Consider the following 18,100-nt stretch of genomic DNA (forward strand, 5'->3'; position numbering starts at 1 on the left):
GACAAATAGAGACAGTTTTTGTGTCTGTTTTAGAACTTAAATGTAGTAGAGCAGTTTTCCCAAAATCTACTGTTCATAAGAAACTTGGGGTAGGATTTTCTTGTTACAAATTCAGGTATTGGGGCCCTACCCAGAAATTCTGATTCAAATAGGTCTAGGGTGGGTTTCCACCAAGCAATTCAAATGATTCTAATGAAACTTTGCAGTTCCTCAGAGACTCTGAAAGTCTACTCTAAACACATAAATTGCTATACAATTACAGCTGAAATGAAATGGTGGATTAGATTTGAACTGCTCGTGGTAGAGAGTACCTCCCATGATATGGTGCAAGACAGGCTGAAGGTAAAACTTGGTTCTGGTTCCCGCTTGGGTATTAACTTGGAAGAATCTCTGGTTCTTTCTAACCACCTTGAATTCTGGATTTTCTGCTAGGAGATATTCAGATAGTTTCCCTCTGAAAAGGTTTTCTTAGTAAGTCTTTTCATCTTTTAAAGATTTACTTTTCTTACTATTTAGTATTTTCTCATATTTTTGTTTATATGGATACTCCAGCACTTTCCAGTTCAGATTTATGTAATGTATTATATTTCCTAGTCCTTAGAATGAAAATGGTAAAAAACAAGAACATCTACTTGCGATATCCCTACCTTCTCCTCACTTTCATTTCTAAATTGACATTTCTTGCAGAGAGAAACCAGGGGTCATTAAAGAGCACAGGTTTTGGAAACAGAGGGCTTGGGCTCAAATTTTCTCTTTGGCATGTCCAGACTAAGTGATTTTATAGAACTTAACCTCTGGGAGTCTCAGATCTCTCATCCACATGTACCGCTCTAAAAAGTGAAGGTTATGAGTGGCTGTTTCACATTGTTGGGGAAGATAAAATGAGACATTCTTTGTGAACATTACATAATACCTGTAAAGCATGATAGTTTAAAATATAATGACTGACATGCAAGTACAATTTTACCATAGTTGCATTACTGAATTAGCTTATTTTCATATTTATTTGAATTGGTCATCTGTGAGGAAAAACAAAAAGCTGTGACTGTGACCGCCTAGCAGCAAATTGTAGAGCAAAATGTTAGATAATTCTACCTTTCCTCAAGTCTTCACTTTGAAGAATGTTAAGCCAAGTATGCCAGTAGAAGCTGATGATGGTTCCTGGTTTGACTATTAATTAGCACATATCTCTGAATCATTTGGATTCCCGCAGACATAAAACATCTCATAAATGATTTTAGAAAGCATCGCCTATCGATTGCTCGCTAATGTAATTGGATAATCACATACATTATCGCATAAGGGAAAGCTGGAAAGTATGGCGGGGCAGTTACCCACAGTCTAGGGTCTCCCTAAGAGATACATTCTCAAATCCACAGGATCATTTGATTCTATTTCTGTCACCCAAATCGTATGGGACTGATGTATCATCATTGCTTTGTGGGTTGCAGGATTATCCATGTTTCAGATTTTCTCCTTTGATAATGAGCTGAATGCTACGTTACTAAAACTTATTTAAAAATGACTAGTGGAGGCAAAGATACATCATGAGTTTTAGAAAGATAGAGTTTTGATATTTTATAATGGTCCACAGAGGACATTTGTATAATTTCTCTTTTCTTTCTTAACTTTTTTTTTTTTTGAAGTTGGTCAGAAAGAAAGATATGTGAGGCCTATCAAAAGTTGTCTTTGATCTTCAGAGATGTGCTTTTGTGCTTTTCTGTTGCGAGTTTAATTGAATATATTGGATGGAAGAAATGTACTTTTTTCTTTTACCTCTTTGTAAATATTGTTAGAGCATCATAAAAGGTAAACTGCCACTGGATATGAGTTTTCCTTTGGCAGCATAAGATAAAAACAAAGGCATTTTTATGTTTCCATTTTGTATTGATGCAGTAAGAATTATGGCAATACATGAATATCCTTTTATGGGAATATATTCAATTTTAATTATTTGTGCTTTATTGCAAAGCAGAAGAAGAAACCAAAGCCTACCAGTAATATTTATCCATATTGATTTTATTCTACAAAGAGCCATTTATGTCAAAGGAAGAAAACATGAACATTGTACAGACTTCAGTGTTAGATAAGAACAGTTACCAGCCTTTCAAGAAATAGACACATTAAGTTCAGAGAGCCATTGTTTTTCTCTTTATAAAATTAAATATGTGAATCTCATAAAACTATAATCAAAATTTAATATGAATTATATATTAATATTTATAGCATGTATACCTTCAAAATATTTTTTTGATTTTTCTATTTTAATTTTATTTATTATTTATTGGGTATCTGAATTATTTGATTTATTTTAGAGAACTCAACCTGTTTTTGCACAGAACTTTCAAATTTTTAATAGAACAGATTTCTACTTTGTAATTTCATATAATAACATTAATTTGTAGTTTTAACAAATGCGTATCCCCATGTAATCACTACTCCATTCAAAATATAGTACACTTTTATCATCCAGAAAGCATCCTTGCGCTCCTTTCATTGATCCCTCCACATCTGCCATCTCAACAGTTGCAGACCTTATTCTTGTCACTATTGATTAGTTTTGCCTGTTCAAAAGGTAAATATGAGTAGGGACACTCTTTTATGGCTGGCTTCTTTCACTCAGCATAATGCTTCTAGAATTTGTTCATATAGTTCTATTTATAAGCATTTTTTTTTTATTGACCAGTAGCCATCCATTGCATGACTATGTCATAATTTGATTATCTAATGATTCAAAGCAAAAAATAATAGTAAGGTGGAGTTTATGATATAAATGGAATTAAAAGGTATAACTAAAATTGCATAAAAATGAGGGCAGGTAGACAGAATTATATTATTATTATTGTTGTTGTTGTTATGAAGTCTAGTACTAGTTACTCGTCATGGCTGGAAGCAGAGATTTCTATAATTTAGATTTAATAGACCTTATAAAATATTCAAGAATCTCATCCTATTCAGGAGGGAGGATAGGAAGGAGAGGAAAAATGAGGTAAGAAAAGTGGAGGGGATAACAGGATGGGGCAGAGAGAGTGGGAGGAAATTAGATACTTGTCCAACCCTTCTCAGTTTTCCATGCATTCTGTAATATAATTTAAACAAGCATTTATTAGATGTGATCTGGGCCACTACTATGGTAAGTGAAAGTTAATAAAGGTCCTATTTGTAGTTCAAGGACTTTAGAGAACATATACTCATATAAAAAACAATCACAATAAAGTATGTTTGCATCAAGTTTTATTGAGCACAGGTAATTCTTTTTTCTTTTTTTAAAAAATTTATTGGGGTGACAATTATCAGTAAAATTACATAGATTTCAGGTGTACCATTCTGTATTACATCATCTATAAATCCCATTGTGTGTTCACCACCCAGAGTCAGTTCTCCTTCCATCACCATATATTTGATCCCCCTTACCCTCATCTCCCACCCCCCACCCCCTTACCCTCTGGTAACCACTAAACTATTGTCTGTGTCTATGAGTTTTTGTTTCTTATTTGTTTGTATTGTTCTTTTGCTGTTTTTGTTTATATACCACATATCACTGAAATCATATGGTTCTCTGCTTTTTCTGCCTGACTTATTTTGCTTAGCATCAGACTCTCAAGATCTGTCCATGTTGTCACAAATATTCCTATATCATCTTTTCTTACCACGGAATAGTATTCCATTGTGTATATATACCACAACTTCTTTATCCATTCATCTATCGAAGGACATTTTGGTTGTTTCCATGTCTTGGCCACCGTAAACAAAGCTGCAATGAACATGGAGCACACGTGCCTTTATGGATAAATGTTTTCAGATTTTTTGGGTAGATACCCAGGAGAGGGATTGCTGGGTCATATGGTAATTCTATTTGTAATTTTTTGAGGAACCTCCACACTGCCTTCCATAGCGGCTGCACCAGTCTGCATTCCCACCAACAGTGGATGAGGGTTCCTTTTTCTCCACAGCCTCTCCAATGCTTGTTACTATTTGTCTTGATGATAGCCATTCTGACTGGGGTGAGGTGATATCTCACTGTGGTTTTTATTTGCATTTCTCTGATGATTAGTGATGTTGAGCATTTTTTCATATGTCTATTTGCCATTTGTATGTCCTCTTTGGAGAAATGTCTCTTCAGGTCCTCTGCCCATTTTTCAATTGGGTTGTTTGTTTTTTTGTTGTTGAGTTGCATGAGTTCCTTGTATATTTGGATATTAGCCCTTTATTGGAGGCACTGTTTGCAAACACCTTCTCCCATTCAGTTGGTTGCCTCTTTATTTTGTCCATGGTTTCTTTTGCTGGAGCACAGGTAATTTAATTCTACTTGATGGGGAAAGTCTTCACAGAGGAAGTATTGTTTGAATTTGACCTTAGATGATAGGTAAGAGTTTATTTGTTAAAGATTGTGTTGGGGAAGAAGGCGAGGTTGTTAGATACAGCATTTCCGACAAAATGAACTGTGTGAAGATTATTTGAATACATTAGGAGCTGTGTTTACCTTTGTTACAGTAACAAAAAAGAAGCTTGATATGTAAATCAACATTTCAGTACAGATTAACAAAAAAAAAAACCACCATTATGCTGCAATAATGACTTATATATGGATAAGTTACAGGGAAATTACTCATCATTACTTCTCAAAATTTTTATTAAATTATGTTCCTTTACGTGGGAAGCTGATTATACATACCATTCTCTTACAGACTTGTAAGTTGCATTAGAAATATTCGATGTAATTATATTTCCCCTCTGGGAGTCAAGTGGGTAAGCAAGGAACATTATCTCTTTAAGAACAAGTGACAAGAATAGATAATTGCTCTAGATATTTGATTTACTGGCTAAAGCTATCTGAATGTGAGGGTGGTCAATGAATCTGTCAGTTCTGTCAGCTCAGGGAGACTAGGTCATTGCATAAAAACCAGCTCAGGGAGACTGGGTCACAGCCTTAATGTCCATGTGATCCACGAATTATTATCTCAGTAATTAATACTCATTACTAGGTCTGAAATACTTAATTTACCACCTCTACCTTCACTTCTCTCTCTCTGTCCTTCTCCCTCCCTCTGTCTTCTACCTGTCTTCTTCCTTCCTTCCTTCCTTCCTTCCTTCCTTCCTTCCTTCCTTCCTTCCTTCCTTCCTTCCTTCCTTCTTTCCTTCCTTGCTTCTTTCCTTCTTTCCTTCCTTCCTTTTTTCCTTCCTTCCTTCCTTCCTTCCTTCCTTCCTTCCTTCCTTCCTTCCTTCCTTCCTTCCTTCCTTCCCTCTTTCCTTCCTTCCTTTTTTCCCCCTTGAAGAAATGTCTTGGCAGACCATAGAAAAATATAGGAAAGTATATGACATTCATCTTTGAGTTAAATACCACTGTCTATTCCTTTAATACAGTAAAGCCTTGATTGCTTGCTGCTTAAAATAGAGTAAACCAAATATTTGGTGAATATTTTCTCTCTATAAAATTAAATATGCAAATCTCAAGGGCTGCACATAGGTAGTAGAACCTGTAATATTTTTTTATGCATCTGGGCTCTCAATACCAGTGGTTCCTCTTTTATTGCTAAATATGATTATATAGCAGCAACTGGGAAATAGAATACTTAAACATCCTCATTTTCTTTTTTTACTCATGATTACATACAGTAGTTTATTCTCCCCCAAAAACCTCTCAGTTGGAGATGTGTGTCTATTCCTGGACAGATTTGTGTTTTTACTAGATACAAATGAAGATACATTTAAAATGCATTGAACCCAGATTTTCTTTGGAAAATATCTCAGATTTGGAGGGCATAGGAGATTGACTGGGTTGGTTAGCAAATACAGAGTCTGGAGGACTGGACAGGTAAAGCTCAAACTCTTCAAGTAGAACAGTTAATATTTGTTTAGAACATAAAATTGTCCAAGTACTACCTAAATGTTTTATGTGAATGATCTAATTTATCCCTCATAATTTATGCTCTGTTTTTTTACACTTTTCTATTTTGAAACATAATGATGATTACTACCATTTTTTTGAGCACATACTATGTGCCAAGCCCTTTAATTGCATTATCTCTAAGCCTCTCATGTACACTGAAAGATAGTTATCTCCATTTTAGAGATGAGGCTCAGAGAGGTGAAGTAACTTGTCCAAGTTTGCACAGCTTGTCAGTGTTTGAGCTGGGCATTGGTGTAAGGCCACTCTGATCCCTGGGTCTCATATCCTACTGTTTACTGCTTGGTGGAGGTAACTGCTTTGCCATTTCTCATAAATACATGCTTTGGTGCAAACTGTTTTAAAGAAAGCTTATGAAAAGGAGAACAGAACTGAATTATTTCTAGGCCCCCTCTGTAATTTCTGTAGTGGAGCCACATTTGTAATATTTATGGTAATTTCCATGAATTAGAAAAATATACAATACTTTTGAGAACGTAAAAAGTTGCTCACTTACAATATATATAACAAATTTCTACTACTTAGAGTAAGTTTGCTATTAATAATTATCTTCGCTTTTGAGAATTCAAAACCTTTGCTTTGAAATGAAATCATTCTTTGAACATACCAGAGGCCTGTTGACAATCAAGTACATTGGTACAAATTAACCAAGCGTATATGACTGAATGTCTTATAAATGTAGCGTAATATTTTCTTTTTTCCCCCTTGTGGTCTATTTATTTTCACAGTATGCTTAATAGACTATACAGAATTATCTGGGACCTTCACTTCTCCAAACTACCCCAACAATTACCCCAACAATTGTAATTGCATCTATCGGATCACGGTAGGAATCAGCCAACAGATTGCACTGCACTTCACAAATTTCTCCTTGGAGGAGGCCCTCGGTGGGAAATGTATAGATTTTGTGGCCATCAAGTAAGCACCTTCATTTTATCTCAATCTTTTTCATTATTCATTTTAATTCATAATCTTTCCTGGAAAGGTTAAGGAAAAATATGGAAATTCTCTGTAAGGCTCCGCGTTGTACTCTTTCTTGTACAGGATGAAGTTTGTCATTTGGACCCTGACTTAACAGAAGAAAACTATAAAATTGCGTAAGAGTCAGTGGTCATTTTGAAACGATTCTTTTACTGGGAGTATTTGAAAATAAACTCCAGATTTTATTTGAGCAGAATAAACAAATGTACTACCACTCTGAAATTAGATATTTGCTATTGTTGAATATCTACTTTCTTTATGTAAAAACAGTTTAAATGTTAGGCTTTTTTACTGTCTGATTATATCACAAAATGATGCTAAGATAGCAACTTATCTTAAGGTTTTCACAAAGTCTTTTGTGTTCAAATAAGAAAAGTCTAGGCTTGTGAATTTCAGTGCAAAGCATTTTTTCAATTCTTTGCTACTTCGAAAAAATGTGTTTAAAAGTTATATTTGCACTAAAGGTAAGTTGACTTATCTATTGAAATCTACTCAGATCATTTTATTAAGTTAAATTTGCCTAATCAGTTTGGTGTGCATCTGTGGTAAATTGTTTATGTGGCATTTCAAAAGCCTGGACTCTTACACTATTTTATAGTAAATTTTATTCTATGATATAAAGTAAGGTACTAAAATAATAAATCACAGTTGTACCAATCATGCTAAAATATACTTTTCTTAATTTACAGCAATTAATCATTCGGCTTTAATGATTAACAGTATGTCGAGTGAATACTGTTTATTTATTTGTTTGTTTGTTTGTTTGGCATGTAAAAGCTCCAGATTATAAACTAGACTTAAGACTCCCAAAGTTCTTGGGGAAAGAAGTTTTTTAGATTTTGCTAAATATGTCATATGTGATATATTAAATTTTGAAAAGTTTCAAATTAGAAGAAAAACATTTAAGATTTCTCTGTAAAATTAAGCAACATTTCTTTACCCTATTAATAATTATGGTTTCTTTATCTGGTATTCTTTAACATATTTAATAGACACTTCATTTTAAAGAGAAGATTAAACACTTTATCTCATTTTGCAATTGGTTATAACAAATGTCATGCCATCTATAAATGATGTTTTTTTGTTAAGTCATTCAAATACTATTGAATAAATTGAAAACTTGAAATTGTGTTTTTTAGAGTATTTCTGAGAGACGTTAATTGATATAAACTAATCTGTGATCTCAAAGTTCAAATAATGTTAAATATTCATACAGTAGTATTGTCAATAACCTAATGAATGTTGATATCTGTATTTTGTCACAGAGATGGAGGTTATGAAACTTCACCATCCCTGGGAGAATACTGTGGCTCAAATCTACCTCCGAGAATCATCTCTCACAGTAACAAACTGTGGTTACAATTTAAAAGTGACATTTTTGAGTCAAAGTCTGGATTCTCAGCTTACTGGGATGGATCATTAACAGGTAAGTAGCACAGAGCTACCTTTGATTGGATTGGAGAGTCCAGCTGGATTGGTTTCTTGGTTCTTGGACTGCCATACTCTTATCCATTTTTTTTTCCAGTTGTGTTTTGTGATTACTATTTGTAATCAACTTCAACATTATAAATATTTCGGAGTTAACAGCTGCCTTTTGTTTTTGAAGGACAAGGCAAGGGAAAATGTTCTGGCTCCCTGGTATATTTTATCAAGTTGGTCGTCTTGATTAGGAAGAGGAAAGTACACCGACATGAATTAGGATTCTAGGCTAGTTGTTCTCTGGAGATGTAGTTGTTTCACAACTTGGTTTAAATGGGAGCAACAGCCTGATATAAACAAGAAGAGTCAGTTGTCCTGGAAAGGAAACGACATGCGTCATTCCATCTCTTTCTCCTATAGGTTGTGGGGGCAATCTCACCACTTCCACTGGCACGTTCACGTCTCCCAACTACCCCATGCCTTACTACCACAGTTCGGAATGCTACTGGTGGCTGAAATCCAGCCGTGGCAGCCCGTTTGAACTGGAATTTGAAGACTTTCACTTGGAGCATCACCCAAACTGCACTTTAGATTATCTGGCTGTATGTATAAAGTCTCAGATATATCATTCACTGCTCCTACCTCACCCAACATGCATGAATGCATTTATTTATTTATTTATTTATTTATTTCTTTATTTATTTATTTATTTATGTATGAGATTTAGGGAAGGGGAACATTTTGTTTAAACATCCACATAAACATTTTAAATAGAATTAAAAATTGAAAGAGAATTTGATGAACGTGATAGCCTTCTAACAATAGTATGTAGTACTGATTGACTTAATACACTAAGTATTTAAAATCTATTGAATATGGACTATTAAAATGTGGTTAAGAGCCTGCTGAAAAGTATTATGAGATTTATCATAATTAGTATCTATGTACTTTCTACATATGAAGTGAAAAATAACAATTGAGAAGACTATATGGATGAATTAGAGAAGATAATTAAAGTCATCCAAATAGGGCTTTTTACAGTACCAGCAATTCTGCTTTGTCCATTAAAAAGTGATCTAAATGAAAAATGTATTAAAATGTCATAAATTATAAGCAGTGAAATAAAAAGGCAAAGAGGACTACTGATAACAGCTACGGTTTCAAAACTATGTATTAGTCTTTCATTTTCAATTCTCAGATTTCAGACTGGGTTCACACCCTAACTGTTATATATAGCCATGGTTGAATGGCCCAAGTTCATGGCTCAAGTTTATGGACACTTAAATATAATTTTTAAAGATATTTTGATCCAGGGATATTCATATGTTATGTCATATATGTATTTTTTCCCCACTTCTAAAGTATTACTGAGGCCTTTACATAATGTTTATAGCCATAATCATCTGATTATTAAATCCATTTAAAATGTTTTATTAAAGGTATATGATGGCCCGAGCACCAGCTCTCACCTGCTAACTCAGCTTTGTGGGAGTGAGAAACCTCCTCTCATTCGTTCGAGTGGAGACAGCATGCTTTTAAAACTGCGGACAGATGAAGGTCAACAAGGAAGTGGCTTCCTGGCCAAATACCAGCAGAGTAAGTGGGCATCCTGGCTGCTCAGTGCCTGTTGTGGGTCTTCAATCTTTTGATGAATGAAACAAACTGCAAAAAATATATAACCCATTTGTTTGAATCATTAAAATAAATCTCACCTCCTTTTGAGAAAAATTTAACTCAACTTGAAGGAGAAATGTTTATGCATTACATTTATCATATGACTAAAGCATGTGGTAAGCTGGAGGAACTCAGAAGAGTATTTAACATGCTGAGATAGTTACAATTCAGCTAAAGATCTGTGTCACGGGTTAACAACTAGTGGGTTTTCATTTGTATCAAACATTACGACCTTCTAATTAGACATTATTCCATTGTACATAGTATCTCCCACACCATTTTTCTGTCGTGTACTGCAGAAGGTACCTTAATTTTATTAAGGGAAATTGTGGTCCTTGTGAATCCTACGTGGAGTAGGCACATTCTTTACTGTGGAAAAATCTGGTCTTTATAGACATTCCATTTTAAAATCTACTTTCCCATGAGGCAACCTGGTGGAATTAAAACAGTGTTAAACAGAAAGTCCAGGGGCCCAAGGGTTTGTCCTATCCCCTAATCCTTGTAAGTCGTTTTTCTTCTCCGGGATTCCATGATTTTTTTTTTCTCTCTTAGAAAAGATTAAATTGGGTGATTGCAAAATCTTCTCTAGCTCTAGAATTAGATACTTTCTATAGTTTCAAAATGGGCATTCAAGAAAACAAGATTTCCTTGAATTTCTGCTTTTTAATAAACATTACTTGTGTTTTTGAAAGTGCTGTTGCTTGCCCCATGAAATCTAAATTTATCTATAATTTTGACACAATTGCCTAAAAATGGAGTTGAAAGTCACAAAATCATAATCTGAATGTATAATGTCCCTTTGGATTAGTTGAGAGTATTCATATTTAACCTTGCTTAGGTATGAATTTGAAGATTCCCATTCACTTACATTGGCGTTAGGTTGAATTCTAGATAGCTTTTTCCCCGCCTTCTTCCACCTTGCCGGTCACTGGTGCTCATGGCAGTGCACGGTAGCCCACGGCGGCACACTCAGATAGTTTTGAATACTGAGTTTTAATGATAATATAGCTTTGTTCTTCAGAAATACATCATTAGTGTATGAAAAGCTCTCTCAAATTCTATCACGGATATATGAGTTTGGTTGAGCACATAAATATCTCTCTCATTTTATTATTGCTGTGATAATTTGTTTCTTGGTTACAGTCAGAATCCTTACTGAAGATCCCATCCTTTTCTTTTTATTCCTGTGCTACTTGATTTTTTTCTCACAATTTCAGAACATTGAAGGAGTCACTTAATGTACATGGGATATAGGTTCTTAAAAGTAAAATCAGAGCTAAGCAGTGAGATTTCTCATATCATTTAACATTTGAAACTGAAGGTTTACAGACAGTATAATTTCTGAGCACTGAGAATAGTCCATATGGTTTTACTGGAATGAATTTCCCTCTACCTTGTTTTGTCATCATTGAGGCACACGATACCTGTCTGCCTAATACGTGTAACTTCTTGCAGGCATCTACAGTAACAAAATTATTCTTTAGAAATCCTCTGTGGATAAAAATGTGACCTAAGAACTTTCAAAGAGAAATAGTTTGAGCATTCCCATTCTCCAGCAAAGGAAGTTTTTGAAGAGCCACAAATGTATGCTTTTCCAAACCGAAGTTTATAAATGGTGTTTCAGCCACCTGCCACAAAGTACGTGGTAGTAGAAATGCAGCTATGAACCACATTCTTCAGAGAAAACTTTTTCAATAGAACATGCCTTTTCTCTTTCTCTTCTATTGCACATCATACCGACCATATGAGAAAGACTTGAGAAAAGGCATGCGCCTGCCTTGTGCAGGCCGTTAGGTCTGGCTGCACATGGCACGGACCCCCAGGACTAGCCATATTTAGTCTTCCATTCTTTCTTCAAATTGTTTACATTCCCTCTATTCATTTATTACTTCCTGATGACTAACTATAGGAATAACAGAGCCTTTATTGTGAATTTCATGCTGACTTTTGAATTCAACAAAGCCATGTTGTTATTCCTTTTTAGTAGTCACATAAAACTTCGTGTTGTTAAACTGTTGAATTTAAAGGTCAGGATTGCTGTCACTTCCAAATGTTAAAGTTAGGGATACAGAAGCACAGAACGTTTAATCCATTTCTCAAAGCAAAGAAATTCAGCTGATCTCTGAAGAGTGCTATGCTGTGTTGCTCTCTACTACGGCACAGGAATTTGATGCCCATTTTAACATAGGCAATTTTCATGACACTTTAAAGTTGATGAATTCACTTAAGTATTTTTGTTCTAAATGGAGACCCTGTCACTGTAAAAATGCTGCACACACACACACACACACACACACAATCTCGATGTTTTCTTAAAGGAAAATCTCACACACATCTTGGAGCAATTATGATTGTATGATAGTGGTTCTTAACAGTCATGGTTATTTTTTCCAGCGTGTAAGAACGTGATGATTGTGAATCAAACCTATGGCATCTTAGAGAGTATCCATTATCCAAATCCCTATTCTAACAATCAGCGTTGCAACTGGACCATCCAAGCAACAACTGGCAACACTGTGAATTACACATTTTTAGGATTTGAATTGGAACTTCACATAAACTGCTCCACAGACTACTTAGAGGTATGTATTCTGAAGCTGAGTAAATCACTGCATTTTCAGATGAAGTTAGGCAGGCCAAGCTGGAAGTGAACCCCTAATGCTGCCCTGCACATCTATAATATACCCACTACCCATGGTATTTAAGCAGGTATATTGCATGTCTTTTTGACCGCATCACCTAAATGTTAAAGATATTTAATCTACTAAATTTTATACCCAAAGAACTATCTGGGCTGACTGACCTCACATTATTTAAATAATGCAGAAGTAGAATAACTTCTTTTTTTTCTTTAATGTTTGTTCTCTATAAACAAGAGATCAGAAAATGTTTCGGTATCATGGCTTTATTTAATACATAATTTGCCTGATACTAGGAATCATTATGAATCTTGTTTTTATTTTTAAATTTGTGTTCATTTTAGTTACTTTTACTTTTTGTAAAACAGAAGTTTCTGTTTGTTATAATATTGACCACCATTAACAAGGTATACAATGCTATGCAATAAAATTTGCTTGAAAATTAGACAACCCCAAATATGAGGTAAGCTACTATTTATTAATGTGTTTTTGCTAACTTTCCTATGCAACTTTTTAAGGCTTTAGATTATAAAGTTAGGCAGCTACTTATTGTACTTACTTTATTAATGTAATTATGCATTCTTATAAAATTATATATTTTATAAACCATTAATTTAGAAATACTGGCTTCCGCTTCCTCACTTCATAAAACAATTTTACTCAAACTATTTACATATATGTTGACATCTAGTTTTTATCATTATAAAATCAGTCACCTAACACATCATTTTTACATCCATCTACACTGGTACTAATATGTAAGACTTTTGAATCAACGTATGATGTTTTCACTAGAAATCTTTTCTGAAGTGGCAAGTACCAACTCTGATAACATTAGGTCATTTTCCCTCCATCCCACCTATCCATAAAACAGTGATTTAGTGTTTTCCTTTTTAAGGTAATCAGTGATTTTTACATGTCTTGCTTGAAAGACTTCCAGCATCCAACACTTGTCACTTTCAGGATGTAGAAAAAATACTTTATCCTGGTAAAATTTTCTCACTCCTCTTTTTATCATTTCTTTAAAAAAAAACAAAACTAGCATTGATTGAGATTGTTTGAGGTTAACAATATCTTTTCAAAATAACACTTTTGTTTTTCAAAACTAAGGAGAGAAAGCTTCCTGTACTTTGAGAGGCTTTGTGAGGTCCTGATTGAATGGATTTCCTTGTTTCTGACGGATAATTGTATGGGTTAAAAAAAAAAAAAACAATCTTGCTGTATACTGGAGGTGTCCAAAAAACGTATACAAGTGGACACTTTGGTCAACGTTGCTCAAGCAGTAGTTCGCTGAAATTAGAAGTGTCTGGATGCTGATGGTAATCACTTTGAGCACCTCTTGTAATTGCAGAAGTCAGACATGACTTGTATTCATTCATCTTTTGTTATCGGTACGTATTGAGTATTATAATTTTAATAGTTTTTTTTCATTTCGTAAAATGTGTATGTATTTTTAGGGCACCCTCCATATTTAGAAAAGTTCAATATTATGGAAATAGCAGCCATAGTGTTTACTTATTAGAAAGTAAATTTACTAGTATTCCAAGAAAATATGACACAATATAAAACAAACTTACAAGCAAACTTGACAATGGTTTTAAGTCCACTTTCCATGATCTACTATTTAAATGGTCTCCACAAGCTCAATAATGGTGTGCTTGTGTCATTCCATTTACCTGGAGGAGCCATCGTTTTCTTTTCTTCATATGGTGAGATCTTGATCATTCATTAGAAAATATGGAAAAGTTGCCTTCAAAGCCCCTTGTTCATACCACAAACACGGCAGTTTATCATATCACATTTTTACCAGTTGTGATGAAGCCCACATGCCCTACTGGGTCACAAGCTTTTGGAACGTGCGAGCTATCTTCTACCAACTTTATAACCCAGGCACTGATTTTAGAGCTGGGACCTTACAGGTGGTCAGTAAGTTAAATTAAATTCAGGTGGCATTGAATGTCACAGCCATGTTTTAGCATCAGTTTAATGAAAGCTATCAGTTAATGAAAAAGAACAAACTTCCAAACTGGCCTTTTGGCGTAAAGCTTACACTTTCACGGCGATTCTACTACTTTGAGTGCAAACCAAACCAGAACTCATGGCCATGCAGAGTGCTGCGTGTATTACAATATGCTAGGCACCATTCAGTGATTTGATAAAGCACAATGGAGACAGCTGCTGAGAGGAGGAAGCATTTGAACTGGACTTTAGAGGAGCTTTTGGCAGAAAGAGTGGAGAGGAAATGAGATGAAATCTTTCCAGGGACTGGACTCTGTCTCTCTGGACGTACTTGAGGCTGGAACGGTAACAAGGCCCATCAGATCATTTGTGGAGGTGTTTGAAAACTGTCAAATAAAAACTACTTGTTCCAATCACTGCAAAGCAGCTCAGGAGGGGTCTTTCATAGATGATATTATAGGCATGCCATCTATCTTGTGTAACATCGATGGTGAAAGCAGCAGAAAGACAGAATGAGAACCAGAAGTTCAGCAAAGGCTTCCAAAGAATGATGCTGTTGCCAGAGGGAGGAGATTTTTTTTTTCTATTTCTGTAAGCCAAGGAGCAGGACCAGAACAGTCGTTACAATGGCTGGTCTATGATGGAAAATTTGAAAGCACAAGTAACCATTTAAGGAGAGAAAAGCCACAAACACAAAATCTAGTTTTCATTATTTTAATAACTTCTGGTTAAAGGTTTTCTTCCAGTGACTTAGCCAAGTCCCAACTGCGGGACTGTCACTGCAGCCAGAATTGAGTTATTTTGAATTAATAGAAGTGAAACTAAGAAAGGACTTGATTAGGTGCTGGTCAGGCCTTGTGCACCACTTTGCTGAGGGGTGTAGGTTGGTAAAGATCCTACTGGGAATCTAATCCATCCTTTATTATTTGGTCCTCTGGGCAAAACAAAATGATGGAGATTTGGCACTAAAATATTCAATGGGAGGAAGGGACATTTGCTTAAAGGAGTAAGACCATATTATTCATATAGTTATGAGAAGCCAACTTTAAGCGTGCTTTCTGTATTTTACATCTTAATTTTATTTTTTAATTTTTATTTTGAGTCTGAGTCTCCATGTGGAAGAGGAGATTTGTTATAGGTGACTGAATATGCAAAGAGAAGTGACAGATTTGGGAGAAATCAGCACAGAGATGTACAGGAAGGCCAGGGAATGAATAAGGTCAGCAGGGAGCATGTGTGTGGTGAGAAAAGAGAGGAGGAAAACGACAGGTTATTGTGTCATGGAAATTGAGAGTATGATAGAAGGTGACAGTGATCAACAAGGGGAGATACTCCCAAAGGGTCAAGAAAGGTCAGGGTTGAGGGGTGTCCCTTGGAGATCAGTGTGACTCTGGGCAGAGCAGTGCTTGAAGGGTAGTAGGAGCAGGAACAAGACTGGTGTGAATAGGCAGTGAAGGGGCAAGAGTGAATGTAGACTGAAAGGTAAGTTCATGAATTCAGTGTCTGTTTCTCTTGAGCAAATCTGCATTCAGTTTTGTCCGCTTTTCTCTAATCCTCATCCTTTATTGCCCTAACTGGTCCTCACGTGGCAAGCTTTCATGGGACATGCTCCTATACATGGTCTATACATGGTCCTATACATGGTCTCTTATGCATCAGTGTCTCTTAAATCAGTCTCTTAAATCAGTATAAGAGACCTATACATGGTCTCTTATACATCAGTGTCTCCTATACATGGTCTATACATGGTCCTATACATGGTCTCTTATACATCAGTGTCTCTTAAAATGTGGCCCAGGATTGGATGGAACACTCCAACTGACCTGGCCAGGGCCAAATATGTTGGGGCTACATTACCTGGTTCATGTATTTCTGGTATTGTAGGCTGAAGTTAAATGAGTTTATTGTTACTCAATGATAGTGTTGGACTATGTTAAGACTTAGAATCTCCAGGTTACTTTAACATGAATTGTAATGTTAGTAATAGTAAATTGCCATAGTGAACTAAGACCAGGTCTTATATTAAATTTTGCTCCAAAAGACGCATTCGAGCTGATTGTCCAGTTGGGTCTTATTTTCGGGGAATCATGGTGGGCTATTATCCCTAGTAAGTAATATTTGACTATTTTGCCTAAGAATGCCATTACATTGTGATCCCACTAAATCCTGATTCTCTGGTCTGTAGAGCCTTTTTCATTTGCATATTGACTCATTGGCCATTGGTCTAGTCTTCTTCAAAAATGATTGATAAAAATGTCAAACAAGATGGCGCCTATATCAAATACTCCAAAATGATAGATTTCTTTGATTAAAGTGCTCTATTATTGAACACTTTTGCGAAAGCACTATTCAAACAACTCAGTAATAATAATTGCTGATCTTTATTGAGCACTTATTATTTACCAGGTAATTATGATAGCAACCATGTAATATAGGAAATATTATCCTCATTTGACAAGTGAGACAACTGAGGCAAATGCAGGTTGTCCACAAAGATTACAGGTGGCAAAGCCAGGCTTTCCATCTGGCACTGTGGCTCCAAGCCATTCTAGGCCATGACACCCCATACCCTCTGTCTGTACACTCTTTCACAACTTTCTATCCCTCTCAGAGGTGACATGAGGGACTGTCCATGGAATCCTTGGATCTATCACTTTAGTAACACTGTCACAAAGAGAAATTTATATTATTTTAGCATGACTTCTTCATAAATAAGCAGTGATCATTTATTATCATCGCCTCTTTCTTTGCTACATGCCGACAAGTTATTTTTCATGTCTAATTTAGAATTTTCCCAAAAATTACTGTTAATCTTACTCATCTGTGAGACACCAGAATAAATCTTTTACACGTTTTGGAAATTGAATAATTTTCCCTTTAGGCCCCTGGCAGTTCTAGTTTTCATTGTTCTGCTTTGCATTCTTGGTTGCAGGTACACACTCTTATTAAACCAGTAGAAAAGAGAAGTGTTTGTGAAAGGACTGTTACTCTGAAGAAAGTAAGAAACCTCATGATACACAGGATAAACTAGAAAGCTGGCGAGGGCAGGAACAGACAGCTTGGTGGATTCTCCCCCCTCTCTTACTGGTTTGTTGCTTCTCCTTGCATTGTATACTCCATTCCCATCTCTTTCCCGAAAGCTTCCTCTGAGTTTCTGCAACATGAAAATTTTAATTTCAATATGGCCACCCCAGCCATGACTTTACATTTTCACATGATGACCATTTACCTCAAATGCTTACAACCAACTAGACTTTCCTTTGTGGACAAGTGACCAGCACAAGTGGTTCATCTTTTTGACCCTGACCCAAAGGCATGGATCTAGCCTGCTGATGGATGGGCGCCTTCTGGGCAGTATGACCAGCTCTGGCCAGGAGCAGTGGGGTCCAGCCCTCTGGCCAACGTTGCTCACAGATCACGTGTGTGGTCTGAGGCAGAATCTTTGAGTGGGGACATGGGTTCTGCTGACCTGCTAAAACATTTCTTATATACCCATGAATTTCAACAAGATTACAAACTT

General features: G+C 35.7%; 1 protein-coding gene across 1 annotated transcript in view; it reads left to right on the forward strand.

The window, feature by feature from the left end:
- Window positions 1-18,100, forward strand: part of LOC308498989 (cubilin-like) — a gene marked incomplete at its 5' end in the record, with an annotated part of 216,957 nt that overhangs the window by 30,656 nt on the left and 168,201 nt on the right. Inside the window, 5 exons of the mRNA XM_081051777.1 lie at window positions 6,637-6,826; window positions 8,155-8,315; window positions 8,729-8,910; window positions 9,748-9,904; window positions 12,377-12,564. Coding sequence (XP_080907903.1) covers window positions 6,637-6,826; window positions 8,155-8,315; window positions 8,729-8,910; window positions 9,748-9,904; window positions 12,377-12,564 — 878 coding nt within the window. The remainder of the gene's footprint in view (window positions 1-6,636; window positions 6,827-8,154; window positions 8,316-8,728; window positions 8,911-9,747; window positions 9,905-12,376; window positions 12,565-18,100) is intronic.

Source organism: Rhinolophus hipposideros (genome assembly GCF_964194185.1).
Source record: "Rhinolophus hipposideros genome assembly, chromosome: 1".
NCBI classification, from domain to species: domain Eukaryota; kingdom Metazoa; phylum Chordata; class Mammalia; order Chiroptera; family Rhinolophidae; genus Rhinolophus; species Rhinolophus hipposideros.